Genomic DNA, 18472 nt, shown 5'->3' with positions numbered 1-18472 from the left:
CTAGTATGAGATGAGGAAGAATCCTGCAGAGTGTTGTAAAGGTCAGGCACGGCTCAAGATCTCTGCTAATTGCAACCAGGCAATTACAAATTGTAATTCACACCTGCAACCTGTCAAGTGTATAAGAAAGGTGGAGACCAGCATTATGGGAGACCAAACCAGGAGGGAAGGCTGTTTGCCCGGAGGCCGCCGCTGTGTGTCCTGCAATAGAGACAGGACGCCAGCAGAAGGGGACCCCAATGGACTGTGGAGCCCGGGAGTCGATGGGCCGCGAGAGGCCCCAATTGGGGAGGCCTCAGTGGCCTAAGGAGCGCCGTTGGAGCGGCAAGCATAGTGAGAGGAGGGAGAGTGACCGACAGTGTCCGCAGAAGAAAAGAAAAGCTGGCAGTCGTGTGTAGAGCGAATCCGAACTGTGAGCAAGGCTGGCAAATGAACGAAGAGACCAACAGCATTCACAGAAGAGAAGAGCGGCCGGTTGTGTGCAAAGCGAAACCAAAGTGCAAGTGGTTCGAACGAACGAAACAAGACGTGCAGGTGAAAGCGGAAGCAAGGTGCAAAGCTGCCAGGTGGAGTTGCCAAGGACTGGTGAGTGCAGAGCGAAGCCACTCAAGCTGGTGCACTCCTAGGGCTGTAAAGGAAATCCGAAATGGAAGTTGAATGAATTAAATGCCTTTACATGAGAAACCGAACTGGAGAAAATATTAAAAGCCATTTAACCTGCAAGCAGCGGGGTGAAAGATTGTGCAGATTGAATACTGAACTAAATGAGAGCTTTTGGGCAAAGCTATGAGCCTATGACAAATGTGCATGAACTACAGATACTGCCCATTTGAAAGCCAAACGTTAAACTGTATGAATCACGAAAGAAAGCAGAAATGGGAAATTGAACACAAGAACAAAGTGGTAGAGAAACATCGCCATAAAAGTTAAATATACGCAAGAATACAGTGTGACAAGGCCAAAGACTGGCAGAGGAGCTGTGACACTTTGTTAGCCAGGCGGCTAAGAAGGAGAACATAGGGTTCCTGGTTGCGAGGCCTGTAGTGGGTGGACTGCGCGGTCCGACAACAGCACCTAGACCATGATATGATATGATGCAGCATTTATAAGGTGCCTGTGTTTCTAGGCGCGACAAGACAAGGAGTGGGAAACAAAGGGAGGACAAAAAACAATCTTACTAGGCCTTGTGTCGTTCAGACTGCCCAAGTGCGGGGAAGAGAGAAGGGGAGAAGTGACAGGGGAGAGTGGAAGGGGGAAGTACAGTTAACTCCCAAGTGCAGCCAGCAGATGGCTCATAAGTGCAGAGAGAAGGGACTCTAGGGTTGCAGATACAGACCCTTAAAGTGCCGGGGAGCCCGGAGGCAGTGCAAGGGCAACTGGACAAGCAGGAGCCTGGGACCGAGTTCAGAGGGTGACCAGTGCGTGGAGCAGTAGTCAGGTGCATCAGCAGGGGAGAGGAAAAGAGAAAGTGGAAGCGAAAAGGAAAGTCTTCTTAAGCTGCTTCCGGAACCAGAGGTGGTTTTGCTCAAGTTTGAGAGAGGCAGGGAGGCTGTTCCAGAGGGAGGCCCCAGCCGAGGAGATAGATCTGCCCCCAACTCTCTGCTCGAAGCGTCTGACACTCAGAGAGCTGGAGGTGGATGAACCGAGAGCTCGAGCAGGAAGATGTTTTGGAAGAGAAAGATGGAGGTAGAGCAGTTCCAGGCCCCAGAAAGCCTTGTGGACAATGGAGAGGGTCTTGAACTGGATCCTTGTAGCCACAAGAGTCAAAAGAGATTTCAGAGCAGGAGAGATATGATCCCCGGACTTGATGCCAAGGACAAGTCTAGCAGTCCTGTACTGGATAAGTTGTAATGGTCGAAGAGTAGAGGGAGGAAGATTTAGAAAGAGGCAGTTGCAATAATCCAGCCTAGAGAGGACCAGAGCTCTGGAGACATCGAGCTTCTGGGGGAAAGTGAGAAAAGGAAGAATACCTCTCAGGCGGTGCAGCTGACAGTTTTTGACTTTTTAGAGATGTCACGGATGTGAGGAGAGAAGGAGAGGATGGAGTCGAAGATGACACCAAGGTTCTTAGCCTCACAGAAAGGAGCAGGAAGAGGGCCAGAGTGGGCGGCCAGAGAGGGAGAGAGAGAGAGAGGAAAGGAGGGAGCGGGTGTCTCAATAAGAAGGATCACAGTCTTACTGGCATTAAGCAGAGATCATTGACAGCACTCCATTCCTGAATTTGGTCAGACAGTCTGGTATGAGAGAAGAAGCAGAGGTGGCTGAGGGGAACCTGAAAGAGAGCTGAGTGTCACCCGAATAGCATTGAAAATCGGAGCAAAAAGTAGCGATGCAGTGGGCAAGAGGTGCCAGGTAGTGGTTGAAAAGCCAGGGAGAGAGGTTAGACCCCTGAAGAACACCACAAGTAGAGAGAGGGATAGAAGAGAGGAAAGATCCCAGTTGGACCTGAGAGGGTCGGTCAGTGAGTAAGGAGGTAAACCGGGCCAGGGCCTGATCAGTAATACCAAGGTTGTCGCTGTAGCGATTGAGCAGGTTGGCATGGTTGACCGTGTCAAAAGCAGAGGATAGATTGAGGAGAATGAGTACACAAGGGAGATTAGAGTCAAGGTTGGAGAGCAAGTCTTCACGGGTGTTCACTAGAGCAGTTTCTGTGCTTCTGGCAGCTCTGAGGCCAGACTGGTGGTCATGGAGGCAACCAACAAATTCAGTATGCATATTAAGCTGGCAGATGGCTAACTTTTCCAAGAGTTTGCCAACGAAAAGAGTGATGGAGATCAGGCGATAGTTAGCCGGAGAGGAAGAATCGGCCGAGGGCTTCTTTTGAAGGGGCTGCACAAGAGAGTGTTAAGGGGGAGGAAAAAGTTCCAGTGGCAAAAGAGTGATTGCAGAAATCGGCCAAGGCTGGAGCAAGGGTGTCGATGTGGTCCTTGATGGGTCTGGATGAGCATGGGAGAACCTGCTTTGATGAAACTTTCATAGATCGGAATTGTCTAGAAACATTGTCAGGGGTGAACAGGGTAAAGGAGGAGGAGATGTGGCCCGAGACGGGCTAGGAGTGATAGAGTGGTGGAGGAGGAAGAGAGGGTGAACAGGATGTCCTGAGTTTTAGTAGTGAAATGAGAGGCCAAGGGCGTGCAGAGGGCCTGGGAGGGAACAGGAGAGGTAGAGACTGCAGCAGGATTGGCCAGCTCTGTGCAGATTTTGAAATGTTCGGCTGAGTTGTTAGATGCTGCAGAGATGCGGGCTTGGATGTAGGCTCTCTTCTTAGAGAGGACAGCGAATCTGTACTGCCTTTGGAGCAGGCAGCAGGCCAGTTTGTCCGGGGGTGCGCCCGATGCCCTCCACCGGCCTACACTTGCGTTTAAGGGCGGTGAGCTTGCAATCGTACCAGCAGCTGCACTTGGATTTGGGCTTCAAGCAGATCCTCATGACAGGGGCAAGGACATCCAGAGTGTTGGAGATACAGAGATGAAGGTTAGTGAGGGCTGGGTTAGGGTGTGAGTCAGCCAAAAGGTGCAGAAGGAGGAGAGAAAGTAGCTGTGAAAGCCTCAACTGACACACGCTTCATAGGTTGGATGACCGAGAAGGTAGGTGGCAGTGCTGGAGTGGGCTTGACCTGCGAGGAAGAGAGATAGAGGTGGGAAGAAAGGAGAAAGTGATCACTCCAAGCGAGAGGAGTGGTGAGAGGGTTAAATAAGGGGCGGTCTGAGGAGATCAGAACATCCAGGGTGTGCCCTGCAGAGTGAGTGGGACCAGAGGGCAGAATAGAGAGAGAGAGAGAGAGAGAGAGAGAGAATCACAGAAGTTGTGAAGAAGGGCTGGTAGCATCCAGGTGGATGTTCAAGTCTCTGAGGAGAAGTTGAGAGGTAGAAGGCGAGGAGGAGAGGTCCGCCCACTCAGAGAGGAAGAGGGTGGCCTGCCCCGGCGGCCTGTAGGTAGTGGCCACAGTGAGGGAGAGGCCAGCAGAGATAGATAGTCTGCAGGCCAGGCATTCAAAGGAGGAGTAGTGCTGCACTGGAATGATAGAAGCAGGGATTCCCCCCCCGGAAAATCAACTCTTCACCCGCACCAGGACAGTTGGTTCTGGGTTCGGAGAGGATCTTGTAGCCATTGGGAAGGAGAGTGTCGAAACTCGTGACAAAGCTGGCCGTGAACCAAGTCTCGGTGAGACCGAGGACATCCAAATCAAGCTCTTCCCGGAGACGGCAGATGTCAGGGGAATGTTTGACAGCTGAACGAGAGTTGAGAGTAGCGATGTGGAGCAGGTTGCCACAATTGAAGGACTTCCGGGGAGGGGTACAGGCCAGATCTAGACCATGCGGAAGTGTTGGAGGTGCCCGAGGATGGGCAAAGGAGGAAGGAAGAGAAGGCAGGGTAGTCAGAGAGGGAGAAGAGAGTGCCAGAGGGGTATCAGAGGGGGGAGGCAACAGGGTGGCCAGAGAAGCAGCAGGGGTGCCAAAGAGGTGGCAGAGGAAGGAGGCGGCAGAGGAGCCAGAGGGTGGTAAGAAGGGATAGCAGGCGAGGAAAGGAAATTGATAACGCATGGGAAGCATCTATCAAAGAGGAGGACAATGGCCTGAGGGCCCTGGACCAAGACGCCGTCATTTAAGTAGACATTAATGATGTTCTTAGAGGAGCGGAAGTGGGCCAGGAAGGCCTCCCAATGGGTGCCACTATTAAGGGGAGAAGAGAAAAAAGGAGAGAGAACAGAGACCATATGGAGGGTCCATAGGCCTGGAGAGGGAACGACAAAGAGTATGTCTGGAGGAAGCACTGGTATAGGTATCAGCGAGATGGAGGCCTGGGTTGGAGACCAGTATGTCCCTTTTGAGCTTCTACCTGCCAGACTTAATGAGAGGGATAGGATAGTCGATAGAAAAGCAGTTACAAAAGATAGGTAAGACAGAGAGCACCAAAGGGGATGCGGGGAAGAAAGATGGGGGTGGAGGGAGACAAAGAGTATGTCAGTAATGGTCTGACCATGGAGCCCCAAGAAAAGATAAGAAGGTTAAGTGTGAATCTTGATACAAACAAAGAACAGAGCCTATGGCTTCTTGTTGCGTAACCTGTAGTGGGTGGACTGTGCGGTCCAATAACTGCGCCTCGACCAGGGAGCCCCAACTGTGAAAACCCAAAGAGCTTGCTGAAGCAAACCAAGGGAAAACAACCTGATGAACTGGTAGAGAAAACCAAGTGGGAAGAAAACCAAGGCAGTATAAAGTTGATCTGGAACTAAACTTGAACTTGAGAGATTGAGAACAAGTAGAAGGTGCCTGTTTGAACTCAAGAAGGGAACTCCAAGGTATCATGGAATTGTCTTGAACTTGGGGAAGGGAACCCTGAGGTTTTTGTGGAACTGCTTGAAATCCCAAGGCTTTGACAGAATGTTCTTGAACTTGGGAGAGGGGAGCAGAAGCTTAAGCCAGGAGCTGGAAAGGTAATGAAGGAATTGCGAGTTGAGCCATAAAACAAACAAAAAACTCATTGAAACACCAGAGTTAATGTAGAACAGACTTGCAATAAACATAGAAGGCCCATGTGAAACACTGGCATTACATAGTGTCTATTACACCTACAAATGAGCGGAATGGGGTGTAGTTAAAGAAAGTGTCACTACGAAGAAGGTAATCAGGTTTCTCACTACTATATTTGAAAGAGAAGGCATCCCTGAAGAGATCATCACTGATAATGGAATACAGTTTGTATCCGAGGAAATGCAGATATTCTTAAAAGATCATGAAATCAGACATCTGCAAACAGCATTGCACCATACAGCCACATATGGGTTAGTTTAAATAATAGTTTTTATAAATGGCAGTATACAAATGGCGGCAGCAAGTTCCCTGCCATGGAAGGATGTACTTTAACCCTGAATGCCTAGGATCACACTACACTCATCCATTGATGTTGCACCATTCATACTCATGAGGGTTAGGTCTTCAAGTAGCCGGTTGAATACTCCATGGGAATAAGGAAACGACCAACATGACACGGTTACAGCATTGGATAGTTAGGCGTAAACAAATAACTTCTAAACAATACTATGACCACAGAAACGCTGTTATGCCAGCTAGAATTGAGGCAGACGAGAATAGTTGAGTATAGGAAAAGTACCACAGTATCTTGGCTTACCACAAGAAAGAATTGGATGCTAATATCAAATATCAAGAAAGATTAAGTTAGCGGTCGAAGTGTAAAACACAAAGTAGTAGAACTATGTTCCTGTTTCCCCGCACCCTTTTATGCCCACTCTCCCATACTCACGGCTACCCCTAAAACTCAAACCCCATACTGGGTCCCTCCTTTCCTCCACTCCACCCTGCATTTTACAAAGGTTCTAGCAAGACAAGAAAATACAGTACAAGAAAATGCATTAATTGACCATGCTTAGTGGGACATTGTCCACCACAGCATGCAGCTTTATGCTGGCTCCCCTTCCAATCACCTACCTTTCTCACCTCTTAAGGGACATGCCCATGTATATAGCAACACACACACACCTCTCCCATTACATGCCAACACTGAAGCACCTACAGCAATTCATATGCAGATCACTGCTGAGCTGGGCTTTTTGGCCGCTTGGGAATGTGTTTTATGTCCCAAGCAATCTATTGAAATATTTAACACTCCAGGCATTCAAGACAGCAGCAATGTGTTACACTGGCTTGTTATCGCCAGGGAACACATTACCCAGGCTAGGCGAGCCACCCACTGGCTTCCAGTCAAGGAAAGGATTATCTTCAAGATACTTACTCTAACACATAAATGCATCAGCCTCACTGTCCCTTCATACTTAGCAGACACCATTACTAGAGAGCCATCCACACACCCCAAGAGAAGTAATCACACCAATCAACTCCGAGTACTCATCAAAAGAGCCAACGCAGAAGGCACCAGCTTCCCTCACATAGCTCCCAAGTTATGGAATGCCCTACCCAACTCACTCAGAGCTGAACCCGCACTCTCCACCTTCCGCAAAACCCTCCAAACTACCCTGTTCATATAGCCTTTTCAGGCTCTCTCTCTCCCTCCCCTCCCACAACCCTATCCTCCTGTCTCCTTCCACCCAGCCTCCAATTCTTGTAACCAAGTTAGGTCTAAGTATACTATATGAAACAACAGGATCTTATACTATATGAAACAACAGGATCTTGCAACCAAGTGCTGTAATTATGTAGACCCTGTTAACAACAAATGATATGTTTTTTTTTCTATGTAACCAGCAAGTATTTCTGTAACAACGCCATGATGCCCAAGGACTGATGTGCGCTCTATAAATGCTAATAAATAAGTAAATAAATAAATAAATAAGGGTTCAGGTTCGAGTCCCCAGTAGGGAAGCTTACCAAAAAAAATGTCCCGTCCCGGAACGATTATTCATCTTACATAAAGGGAACGATCATGGATTGCCCCGAGAAGTAAGGGAACGTCGTACCGTTGGTCCCTGCCAATGTTGACCTCCGGAGTTAGTGTATTATTGCATTTTCCTAATCCTGACAACTCTTACCCTTGCCCGTCTCTTCGCTCCCCTTGACTATTGTACCCCCTGCTCATTTTCGCTATTGAGGGAGATCGTAAATGTGAACCAATGGATCGTGGGTTCTAGAAACGATTATGGACGTTTGGAGTGTTATTTCTTGAACGTGGGAATTGTTGGTTATATGGTTGTTGATGGTGGGGCCTCGCCGGTGCGGTCCTCCGAATAAAATTACTTTAAAACGCATACCAGGGCCGATCGTTACTACACTGACTCCTCTGTTGTGTTTATGTCCCTGCTTCAGAACTAAAGACGGAGTCTAGACATAGAAAACGGAATAGTGCGTTATTAAGTCCGCCATTTTGAAAAGTCAATTTTTTCATTTAATTGGCAAGCAATCTTCATTTGCAACAAAGCAAACATTATAACCCCAGAAGACATAGCTATGGATGTGCATCAGGTGCTTCAATCAAACAAATGTTAATACATTTTAAAAAGCCTTTCCTTTAGTGCCTTTTTACAACGCAGTCTGGCATTTTAATACTATTTTCTGTACTGCGAAAAATGTATCTTGCTGTAACATATCAGAATTTGCGCTTCTATTGTTTAGTTCCAAGATGTTGTCATTATGGCCCCCGCATTCAGGCGACAGCCACGGAACATCTTTCCTCTAGCCACCTTCTTAGAACGTATTATGGGTGCTATTCTCTCCTGCGCGGCTCTTCGTCCAAAACAAAGTCTCCCTCGCTTCACCGGCCGACCCAGCATGCCTAGCTCCGCACCTGCGCAAAGCCCCCGTTGCTCAGGAAGGGGAGAATAGGAAAAAACAGCACAGGAGAGAGTGAGCGCGAGCCGAGGGGGCGTCACTCCCCAGGGAGTGAACACCGCCAGTGGCCTGCGCAGCTTGCTAGCCGGGTCGCGGCCCCCACCATACCCTGACCCATGCCTGCCTGAGGTTGCAGAACAGCCATGAACAGCGGTCTGTCTCCCTCCCCGGCGTTGCCGCAGCCGTCTCCCACCGGCTCCCTCTGTGCCGCCGCCGGGCTGAAGCTCAAATACTGCCGCTACTACGCCAAGGATAAGACCTGCTTTTACGGGGACGAGTGCCAGTTCCTGCACGAAGACCCAGGATCTTCGGGGGGCATGCTTGGCCTCAGTGGAGGTCCTGGGCCGCTTCCCACCTACGCCTCCCCGCCACCTCCTGGAGGAGGTGCTGGACCCCCCGGATCAAAGAAGACCGAGCTTGGCGGCCTGGAGGCTCAGAGATTGGCTCGTGAGTGTCCACCTGGGGAGAGGACTGAGTGGGTTGTGGGAGCTGTCAGTGTAAGTTCACCAGGTGCAGCCATGGCACTTCGGTGATGCTGCCAGACTGTTGCATGACAGGGAGCCTTCCGCCACAAGTCAAATATTTCGATTGTTAATATTGCCTCTTAAGTTGGCATGTGAAGATACGCCTGCAGTATTAGGCTTCATGCAGATGGGAAGAGGGCAGGTAGTTCATGAGCGATGTCGGTGCAAGTTCATTAGGGGCAGGTGGGTCATGGTGCTATCATTGCTGTGACAGGGCGCCCCAGGGTAATTGGCAGACCATGGCCGTATTAGTCGCTGCTGCGTTTACCTGCACAACTTAATACTTCCTGCAAAGGCCATCGTCCCCTTATTGCACTTTTCCCCGTTATTGGTGCAGGGGGTAACATTTACCACGTGCACACAATATGTTGCTTTATTGCATTTTTGCACCAGTATAATGTTTGCCTTAGTGTTAATAAGGAACAGCATTAGCTCGAAGCAAAACGTTACCCAGGGTACAGCCATGCATCGAAAGAATATAGGATTTAACTTAAGCAATTTTTGCCTTAATGCTAACATAGTGCATTGCACTGGTGCAAAGTTTCTGTAATGAAGCTGAATTATGTGACAGCTGTCAGTACAAGTTCATGAGGTATCGTCTGGCCAGGATGATGGAGCTGGATATCTCAAATGCTGCCAGTTATTTGATCGTGCTTATTTTTCACATTTAATTACATTTTACTGGATATGTATTTGCGAATAGGTGCAACAGAAAGCGGGTCGTGCTTTTAGACTCTTAATGGAGGCTTTAGCGACCCGCATTGCCTGGTCAGAAGTGCATGATCTTTTAGAAACATACTACTAAGCGGCTTGGGTAGTAGAGCTTGAGGTGTGTGTTAAGGAAAAAAGGTTTGGTAAAAATGTTTAAATACAAAGTTACCCAGCATGTTTTGTTGGAACCAGTTAAAAAGAAATGTGAGCATGATTCCATGACCCTGCGATTAAGCGCTGTAAAATTAGCAGTAACTGTTTTCCATTGATATGACATTGCATTTATCAGATTCACAAGGATAAAGCACCGAGTGGTCCCTGCTGGTGGTTTAATTTGTGAAGTGCAGTATTAAATAAAGTGCAAATATTGAGTACTATCTACATTGATGATAGAATACAATGATTGGAGTAAGTATTTTGGGGTTAACTTGGATAAACCTCTGGAACCATCTGTTAAACTTGTATCGAAATATTAGCCCTTTAACAAAAAGGCACAGATTTGTCGACCAAATCTCAAAGCTGGAAATATATCCCTTATATGTATGAATACTTTAAGCAGTTCCCCTTGTAACAACATTAGGCAGAATTATGTAAGATTGAAATGTATTATTCTACTGAGCATTGGAGGTGAAAGGAGCCTGGGCCAGTATTAATAAAGCAAAAGATTTTGCCTCCTATCTAATGGCGAATTTCTGGAAACTGTTAGGCATCTTTTGATGATTTTTGTATACTTGTCTGCGAGTGAAATATTACAAGCGGTGTAACTGTATTTTTTATGGGAAAGGAGTGAATGTGTACAATCATGTAATGGTTGGAAATGACGCACGTGATTTTTGATGACGTTTTGCAGTGAAATTGAAACATTGATTGTATTTTTTTTAGATGTGTATTGATAATTTTAATGTCAATGCATTCTTTTTATTTTTTTCATATTTTCTTGGTAAAAATTGTATTTATGTATTCGATAGCTGTACTCGGTCAAAAGTACGGTATTGCCCCAAACCATAGGTGCCTAGTACAGAATGTACTTGGAATTATCCCAAAACAAATGGCTATTTCTTGTTGCACTTCACGTTTTGCGAACTCGTGGTTACCAAACAGAAATGTTTATTTTACTTGAAATCCTGGTTCAGCAATTCACAGATCTTGACTAATGGTACTTTCAATGGTAAGATTATTTTATTGGGCTTTGAAAGCGGGACTCCTCAGACGATTGATGACTTTGTTGATATTACATTCTTTAGTAAGGGTTTACTGACTTATTTTGCCTGTTTTGCCAAACGTACTTGCTTTAAATACACTTTTGAAATTGTTTGCAGCCTGTGAACTCTTGGCTTTTGTTCTTTGTGGTGCTTTGTCGCCTAATATGTAACAGAGCTATTGGTACAATATAGAGAGAAGATGACTTTCAGTCTGCCATCTCCACATTGCGTTTTGTCATTTCTGACTATTTGTGTGGACGTTTTTGATTGCTTTTGATGTTGCTCTTACAGAACTAATTTTAGCTTCTTTTTTTCCTCTCTCATTTCAACTTCTGTTATCTCACCCATGAATATGCTGTCTGTGCTGTGAATAAGAGGCAATGGGATTTTTAGAAGTTTATGCTTTGACATTTTATTTTTGTAGTGTGACTACAGTTGTATGTACTACAGTTTAAAGGCAGAATACATTTTCATAACACAATGTTAATTCTATAGATTTTTAAGGTTTTGTAGAGGGTTTAAGATCTGTAGTACAATGGACATCACATTCTGAAGTGCACAGGAAGTTTTTCTCACTAACAGTAAAACGTGAGAATCATATAATAATAAACCCATATTATTAAAGTGCTTAAACTACAGGGGAGGGAGGTCGGTCGGGCGGGGAATACACCAATATATTTAGTTTGTACTGGCGTATTTTCCTGCATGTGCTGTGGTTTCTGAACAATTTAATGTGTTTATTACAAAAATCACTGACTGTTATATCTTAGGCAGTATGAATGTCTGAGTCATCCCCAACGGAATTTAAAACTTAAATTTGCTGTGATGCACACCTCTACAGAAGGCGCTCAAAGGGCCCATAATGCAGTTCTATCTTAAAGGCAAACTTTTTGCATCATATTCTTCTGGTGTCAAAGATCCTTGCTTACTGAAGGGTCTAATGATGTTCTCTGGCTTTAAAGCTACCATATGAAACTGGCTGTTGGGTTCCAACAGTGCCATTACTGCATTACAATGCCCAACCTCCTTTTTTTTTTTTTTTTTTTTTTTTTTTTTTTTTTTTTTAAATACACACACTCTTACCAAAATAGCATTGTCTGGTGTTTCTCATAACCAGTCCTACAGAAGTGGTGTATCAGCCACGTGTACTCCCTGAAATAGACAAACATTGGCAATGGTAACAGTTTGGGGTTTTGTGTAGGCATAGGAAAGGCGCATACCAGGCACTGCTTAGTGGTAACAACTGGCTATTGATGATTGTTAGGCAGAATCCCGTGCAGTGCCCTTAGGGACCACTACACACAATTAAGACTACAGGTGGCAATACAAGTTTTTACCTTTGGTACAAGCCTGTACTACTATATTAAAATGGTAGCAGTAGCGGAGCAGCCAGGCTTATCTCAAGAGTATATGGGCAGTAGCAGAGATTACACAAAGGGACTACAATTACTGTGACTCAAGCAAACACTGACTCAAGGTTTCAGGTAAAAAAATATAAGTACATTTATTTTTAAACCATTCGCTATAAACACAACACTTCTATTATTATTATTATTATTATTTATTAATGTGATAGTTTTGTACAACATGTAAAAACTTTGCACATAATTACATTAAACAATTTAAAATGTAGAAAAGTATTCAATATACAGATTATATAAAAACATTATAAATTCATTATAAACACAATAAGATTCATCACAAATCAATCGATCAAGGCACGGGAAGGTTAAACAAATCAGATCCTTAATAGGGCCTGATACAAGACATAGGACTATCCTATTACCCTTTTATTCCTGTCCGTGTGGCTAATTGTCTTCCATATTAGCATTGTGGAGCCATTTACTAAAGGTAAATCCTTTGTGCATATAGGTGGCCACCCTTGTGCTTGCTTTCAGATATATGGTGGCCTCACGCCACACCTGGAAAAAGTGCTAGGTGCAATTTGGGGTTTAGGGAATTAACACACTGATTCCAAAAATCTAAGTGTTTGATATGATCAATGTCATGAACAAACTCCTTCAGATATTTCGTGTACTTTGTTTTCAGCCTGCTACATTTCGTTAATACATGACATGCCGTCTCCGGCACAGTCGGAAGTTCACATATTCTACAATACCTTGCTGTTGTGGTCAAGCCCAACGCTGAACCTCGGGCTGTCAAAACTGGTAAATAATTGAAGCGTAAGGGTAGTAAAAAAACGTCTCAATTGTTCCGACGGGCATAGATTTAGGTATGGCTGTGGCTTCATATAGGTATAGAGTATAAACGTGATGAAACTATAGCTTTTCAGGCATCTGAGGTGGGTGAAATTACTCTGCCAATCCCACAGATTTAAGCGACCACGCATGCGGGCAATCAGGTGTTCATTTTCCCTACCCCACTCCGGGGACCAACTGATTTCTTCAATCAGAATGTTGGTCTGGGTTTCTAGTTTTACCTGTCTGCCTGCAATAGTGTCCTCTTTGATGGTCATGAGGAGCTTATTTGTAGGTCTGTTAAACCTAATGTAGAATTCCAACCTTTTCCTCAGAACCATAGCCTTGAGGGAAAGAAAACCTAACTCTAGCCTAATCATGGCCATAGCAATGCATTGGGGAAGACCGAGAACTTTTCTCCAGAACTTCCCCTCCACAAGTTGTAGCCATCCTAGGTTCATGTTAATCTAGGACTCTAATCCAGACGTAACCATAGGAGCCAGGCATTGCAAATATAGCTGGCGTGCAGCCCAAATAGAAAAGCCACATTGTTCACACGTAAATTTATGTATTAGTGCTGTGAGTTGGGCGGCTTTTGTTCTACGTTCCTGAATACACATGTGGTAGTTTCCTTTATTATCAAACTCTACACCTAGATATTTATATGAGAAAGCGTATTCAATTTCAATTGGGCCCACCAACATACGAGGCCTGGCAACCCTTCCTGCTGTATATAATACTAATTTGGTTTTGCTGTGGTTAATGATAAGTTCATTGGATTCTGCATATCGCCATAGCTGGTTTGTTGACCTAAGTATTCCACTAAAAGTGTGGTCTAGTATCACCAGGTCATCCGCATAAGCCAGTATGGGACAATGGTGGGAGCCTATCTTAGGGGGACAGTTGTTAATCCCCAAAAAGCATTTAGGCACATCAGACACAAATAGATTATATAAGATGGGGGCCGTCACACATCCCTGTTTTACCCCTCGCATCAGAGAGATGGGTTTAGTCACCGCACCCTGATTATCCAACCTAACTTGTACAGTGTTGTTAGTGTGTAGTAGCTCAAGGTAATATAGCAAAGGCGCGGGGCAGCCCAAATTCCTCAATTTTTCCCATAAAAGGGAACGATTAACTGAATGAAAGGCGGCCCTGAAATCTACATAAAGTGCATATAGTGGAGGATTGGCGTGAACCAGGGCCTTATTACTTAGTATTCATAATAAATAAATTATGTGAGGTGGAGTGGCCAGCCCTAAAACCACATTGAAATTGGTCCAAGATACCTGCCCCCTCAGTCCATTTTTGTAGTTCATTTAAGAATGAGAGCAGCAAACATCTTTCCGGTACAGTCCAACATAGATAGTAGCCGATACTTCTCTGGATCGGTCCTGCTACCTTTTTTAAAAACTGGTATGATGATGGCCGCCTGCCAAGATATTGGTATACGACCTTCAGACATGATTTTATCAAACAAAATTTTAAGTAGATTGGCCCAAAAGGAAGGGTTGTTTCTCATCACCACATTCGAGAGACCGTTTGGACCTGGAGCTTGTGAGGAGTTTAGTTCCTTAATTCTGCATTGTAGGTCCTCAGTGGAGACGAGACATGAAAGGGGGGAGTGGGAGGATTAGAAAAGGTAGAAGAATAGATCTTATTGCTGATCCCAGCATTTCGCTTTTCCAGATAGGAAATCCATTTATCACAGCAAATGGGGTTCACCATATTAATGGTCTTCTTGCCTTTCACCTCCCCTAGTATAGACCAGATTTTGCTGGAGTTCTTACTGCATAAAGATCAAACTGTAAACTGCCATCTCTCCAATTTCCTATGTCTTTTGTGTATTTTTAGCCATTTTTGATAAGCAGCCTTCAGCTTTCTTATTATGGTGGCTTTGACATCAGAAGGGTGTAGGCCCTTTCTAATGGCGCCAATATCACCTCTGAGCTTGCGTTTCCTATCTCTGATGGCACGGTCATAGATTGTCTCGACCGTATTTTACAGGAACCGTGCAAACCAGAGAAGTTACTGATCCATCCTTCTATTTGTTCAGGCGACATCTGTGTGAATAGCTTAGACTGATCGAACCCCCAATCACCCGATGACATAGATGCCTTCAGCACGTTTTGTGCTGACCAGGATATGCGATTTAAAGAGTGGTTAACTGTGAGCTCGCCTAAATTGACCATTACCTCCATCGGAATGTAAGATCCCAAATTTAATATCAGGGGTTCGTGATCGCTCCAAATACATTCCCTCACCACCATATCTTCGATAATGATTGCAATTTCAGCACTCTTAAGATATAGTTGAGGGTACTTCCACTCCTCCCATTCTTCCAAGTGAATTTTGCGGGTCTATCACTTCTTGTCCTGCCATTGATTACTTCAAGATCCCAGCATTCGAAGAAACTGCTCCAGCATTCCCCATCATTATCGGTGTTAACCTGTTTCCAGTGGCTGTTGCTGGCTAAATTCCGGTGGTTAGTGGTGCCCCCTCCACAATTTATCCGGCAGTTTAAATCCCTTGCTACAATGACAAAATATTTATCATTTGTTAACCTCCAATTACTGCGAAGATCATGTAGAACGTCTTGTATATGGTCTCTACATTTTGCCCCCGGGGGATTATAAATGTTTATTAGCAGTATTTCTTCCCAAACATCTCTTATTCTAAGGGACATAGCTGCAGCTCATATATGATTACTCTCTACTGGGATCATTTTACTTTTAATTTTATTTGACACACCAATAGCTAAACCCCCATAGGGGCGCCCCCTTAATCCTTTCTTAGCCAGGGTGTGGATGGTTGTATAACCATCCATGGCCGTGGGCTGTAACAGCCAGGTCTCTTGCAGCAGAATAATGGGATGGCTATTGATGAGTGTCAGAGAACCCTTATCAGTAAGAAAATGTTGGTGACCGTGAGTGTTCCAGCTTAGTAAGGAATAATCTCATGGTTGTTGTAGGACCATTGGTAGTGAATCAGCCAACCATTTCAGCGTATTTTGTATATCCGTCATCTGAACTTTCTTCCCCAATGGTTGGGCAGGTCTGCAACCATTAACCTTGGATGGAACATGATCACTGCTTGGGAGGCGGGGATCCTCCTCTTTACTGGCATCCACCTCTATCCCAACCCGCATAAGGCTTTTTTTGTGAGATCGAATTAGTTTGGCCGATGCCATAACACAGCAATGGAGGGCTGTAACATTAGGGTTACGTACTGTAAGTGGTTCCACAAAAGAAAAGTCTTCCGAGCCTATAACACGTAACTGTGGGATCAGATGTAGTTTTGTCAAGACCTCAGATCTTATCAGCCACTTGTCCCTTTTCTTCTGATTTAAGTTTTTGATAATGCAGATTTTACTTACGTTTGGGTCATCATTATCCGTTACCTCCATTGGATCATGATGTTCATCTTCCTCAATTCTCACATTCCCGGATAAGGTAGAGCATTTAGATGAATCATCAATTGAATTAATAAGAGAGATCAGATTCTGGGTCTTCCAGGATCGTGCTGGTAGCTTCCTGAGGTATGTCTGGAATAATCCAGCTCGTTAAGGTTCCTGCGCCCTTATTTGCGCGCTTCTTTGTTTTTTAGCTTTTTTGGATCGTACGACAGGAGCATTAGTGGCTGGTAAGGGGGAGGCTATCTCGACCGCCACATTTTTTGCAGCCTCTCGTCTTAATTGTCAACGTTGTTTTTTGGTTAGAGGTACTTCAACTCCGATCTCCTTAAGTTCCGCCAAGTTTACTTCTTCAAGCAGGGCCACTGGGTCCCGGTCCCCCTTCAGTGTTGGCAATTTTTGCGGTATTTGGTCCATACTTTCAGTAGGGTTAGGGATCCCTAGCTGGATTATAGAATTGGTATGGATTCTCCCACACAGCTTTAGCAGAATTTTCAGGGCAAATTGGACGGAGGCAATTGAGGCCTGTAATTCAACGATTGCTGCATTATTTAAACTCTCAGTAACATTGCTCGGTCCTCTATCGGTGTGTTCCAATTCTTCAGTGTCGATATAGAGATTTGGAGAAGCCGATAGTCGCCCTGCAGTTGCTACTACGGGTGAAATGGGGGTAGGGTGTATACAGTGGATTCCGGACAGATTTGAGGTAGAATTGCCAGTTTCTTTAGGGCTAAGTGGGACCAGAGGTCTCTGTTGATCATTCTGAGCTTCGTTCAAGATTTGTACTTCTACCACAATTTGGGTGTCCTTTCGGGGGTATAAGGTTTGTTGAAAGAGGCCATTGATTTTTGGATTGACAGACACAGGCCAAGAAGTGAGTTGTTATCGATATCATTAAAATTAGTAGAATCAAGAGCCTCACTGTTGTTATGTGGGGGTGGGGGGCTGAATTGTAATCATCAATTGTCGATTTATCAGTGGAAGAAGGTACTTTGGTGTTATTTTTGCCGAACAAAGCCGGGATCGTGCCTTTTTCAGGCGCACCATCTGCTCCATTTTGTTTGTCCTTCTTGGAGCTTTTAGTTGGAAGTTTGTCCGTTTTCCCAGCGTTGCCTTTACGCAAGTCGTACCGGGCTTTGGCAGGCTTTGCTTTACCCATATTGCTAAGGTTACCCTTGATCTGTACTATTCTTTACTGAAACAATCAGATTTTAAGGGATAGTGTATACACACTATTATACTTTCTCACCTGTGTATGAATCATGCCTACTCAATGCTTCGAAATGCTCCGAAGGGGCACAGAGGAATCCTGGGGATCAAAGAGGGAGGCCTTTACAGTCTCCCGAACGGTAATCCACACCTTCAGCACGTAACAGTCACATAACAGTGGTCGGCCTTTACCCCTGCCGGGCTTAACGCCGTAAGGGTGCTTGTGTCTGCCTTTTGAAGATGCAAGGAAAGTCACGTGTGTTGTCACGTGCCCGCGAATCGGCTCCACCCCCTCCAGGAAGTAAGCACACCCAGCGAGAGCCTCTTGACAGCTCGCAGTGCTGGGATAAGGCTAGCAGCAGGTAACGTTAGTTTTGGCAGCAGAAGTAAATTCCTCAATGAAAAAGCAGTCGCCACTCGGGCGCTTGTGTCTGCCTTTTTGAAGATGCAAGTAAAGTCACGTGCATTGTCACGTGCCCGCGAATCGGCTCCACCCCCTCCAGGAAGTAAGCACACCCAGCGAGAGCCTCTTGACAGCTCGCAGTGCTGGGATAAGGCTAGCAGCAGGTAACGTTCGTTTTGGCAGCAGAAGTAAATTCCTCAATGAAAAAGCAGTCGCCACTCGGGCGCTTGTGTCTGCCTTTTGAAGATGCAAGTAAAGTCACGTGCGTTGTCACGTGCCCGCGAATCGGCTCCACCCCCTCCAGGAAGTAAGCACACCCAGCGAGAGCCTCTTGACAGCTCGCAGTGCTGGGATAAGGCTAGCAGCAGGTAACGTTCGTTTTGGCAGCAGAAGTAAATTCCTCAATGAAAAAGCAGTCGCCACTCGGGCGCTTGTGTCTGCCTTTTAAAGATGCAAGTAAAGTCACGTGCGTTGTCATGTGCCCGCGAATCGGCGCCACCTCCTCCAGGA

The 18472-nt window shown here is 45.5% G+C and overlaps 1 protein-coding gene across 2 annotated transcripts in view; it reads left to right on the top strand.

Annotated features, from left to right (window-relative positions):
* The first annotated feature begins 8254 nt into the window (after positions 1–8254).
* PAN3 (poly(A) specific ribonuclease subunit PAN3) overlaps positions 8255–18472 on the top strand; it is a 2094753-nt gene continuing 2084535 nt past the window's right edge. For both annotated transcript variants that reach the window (XM_069640299.1, XM_069640298.1), the window contains exon 1: positions 8255–8750. In XM_069640299.1, the coding sequence (XP_069496400.1) occupies positions 8447–8750 (304 nt within the window). In that variant the 5' untranslated portion in view covers positions 8255–8446. The remainder of the gene's footprint in view (positions 8751–18472) is intronic.

Source organism: Ambystoma mexicanum, chromosome 7q (assembly GCF_040938575.1).
Source record: "Ambystoma mexicanum isolate Mex_15411 chromosome 7q, UKY_AmexF1_1, whole genome shotgun sequence".
In the NCBI taxonomy this organism is placed as follows: Eukaryota; Metazoa; Chordata; class Amphibia; order Caudata; family Ambystomatidae; genus Ambystoma; species Ambystoma mexicanum.
This window is presented reverse-complemented; position numbering and strand designations above follow the sequence as displayed.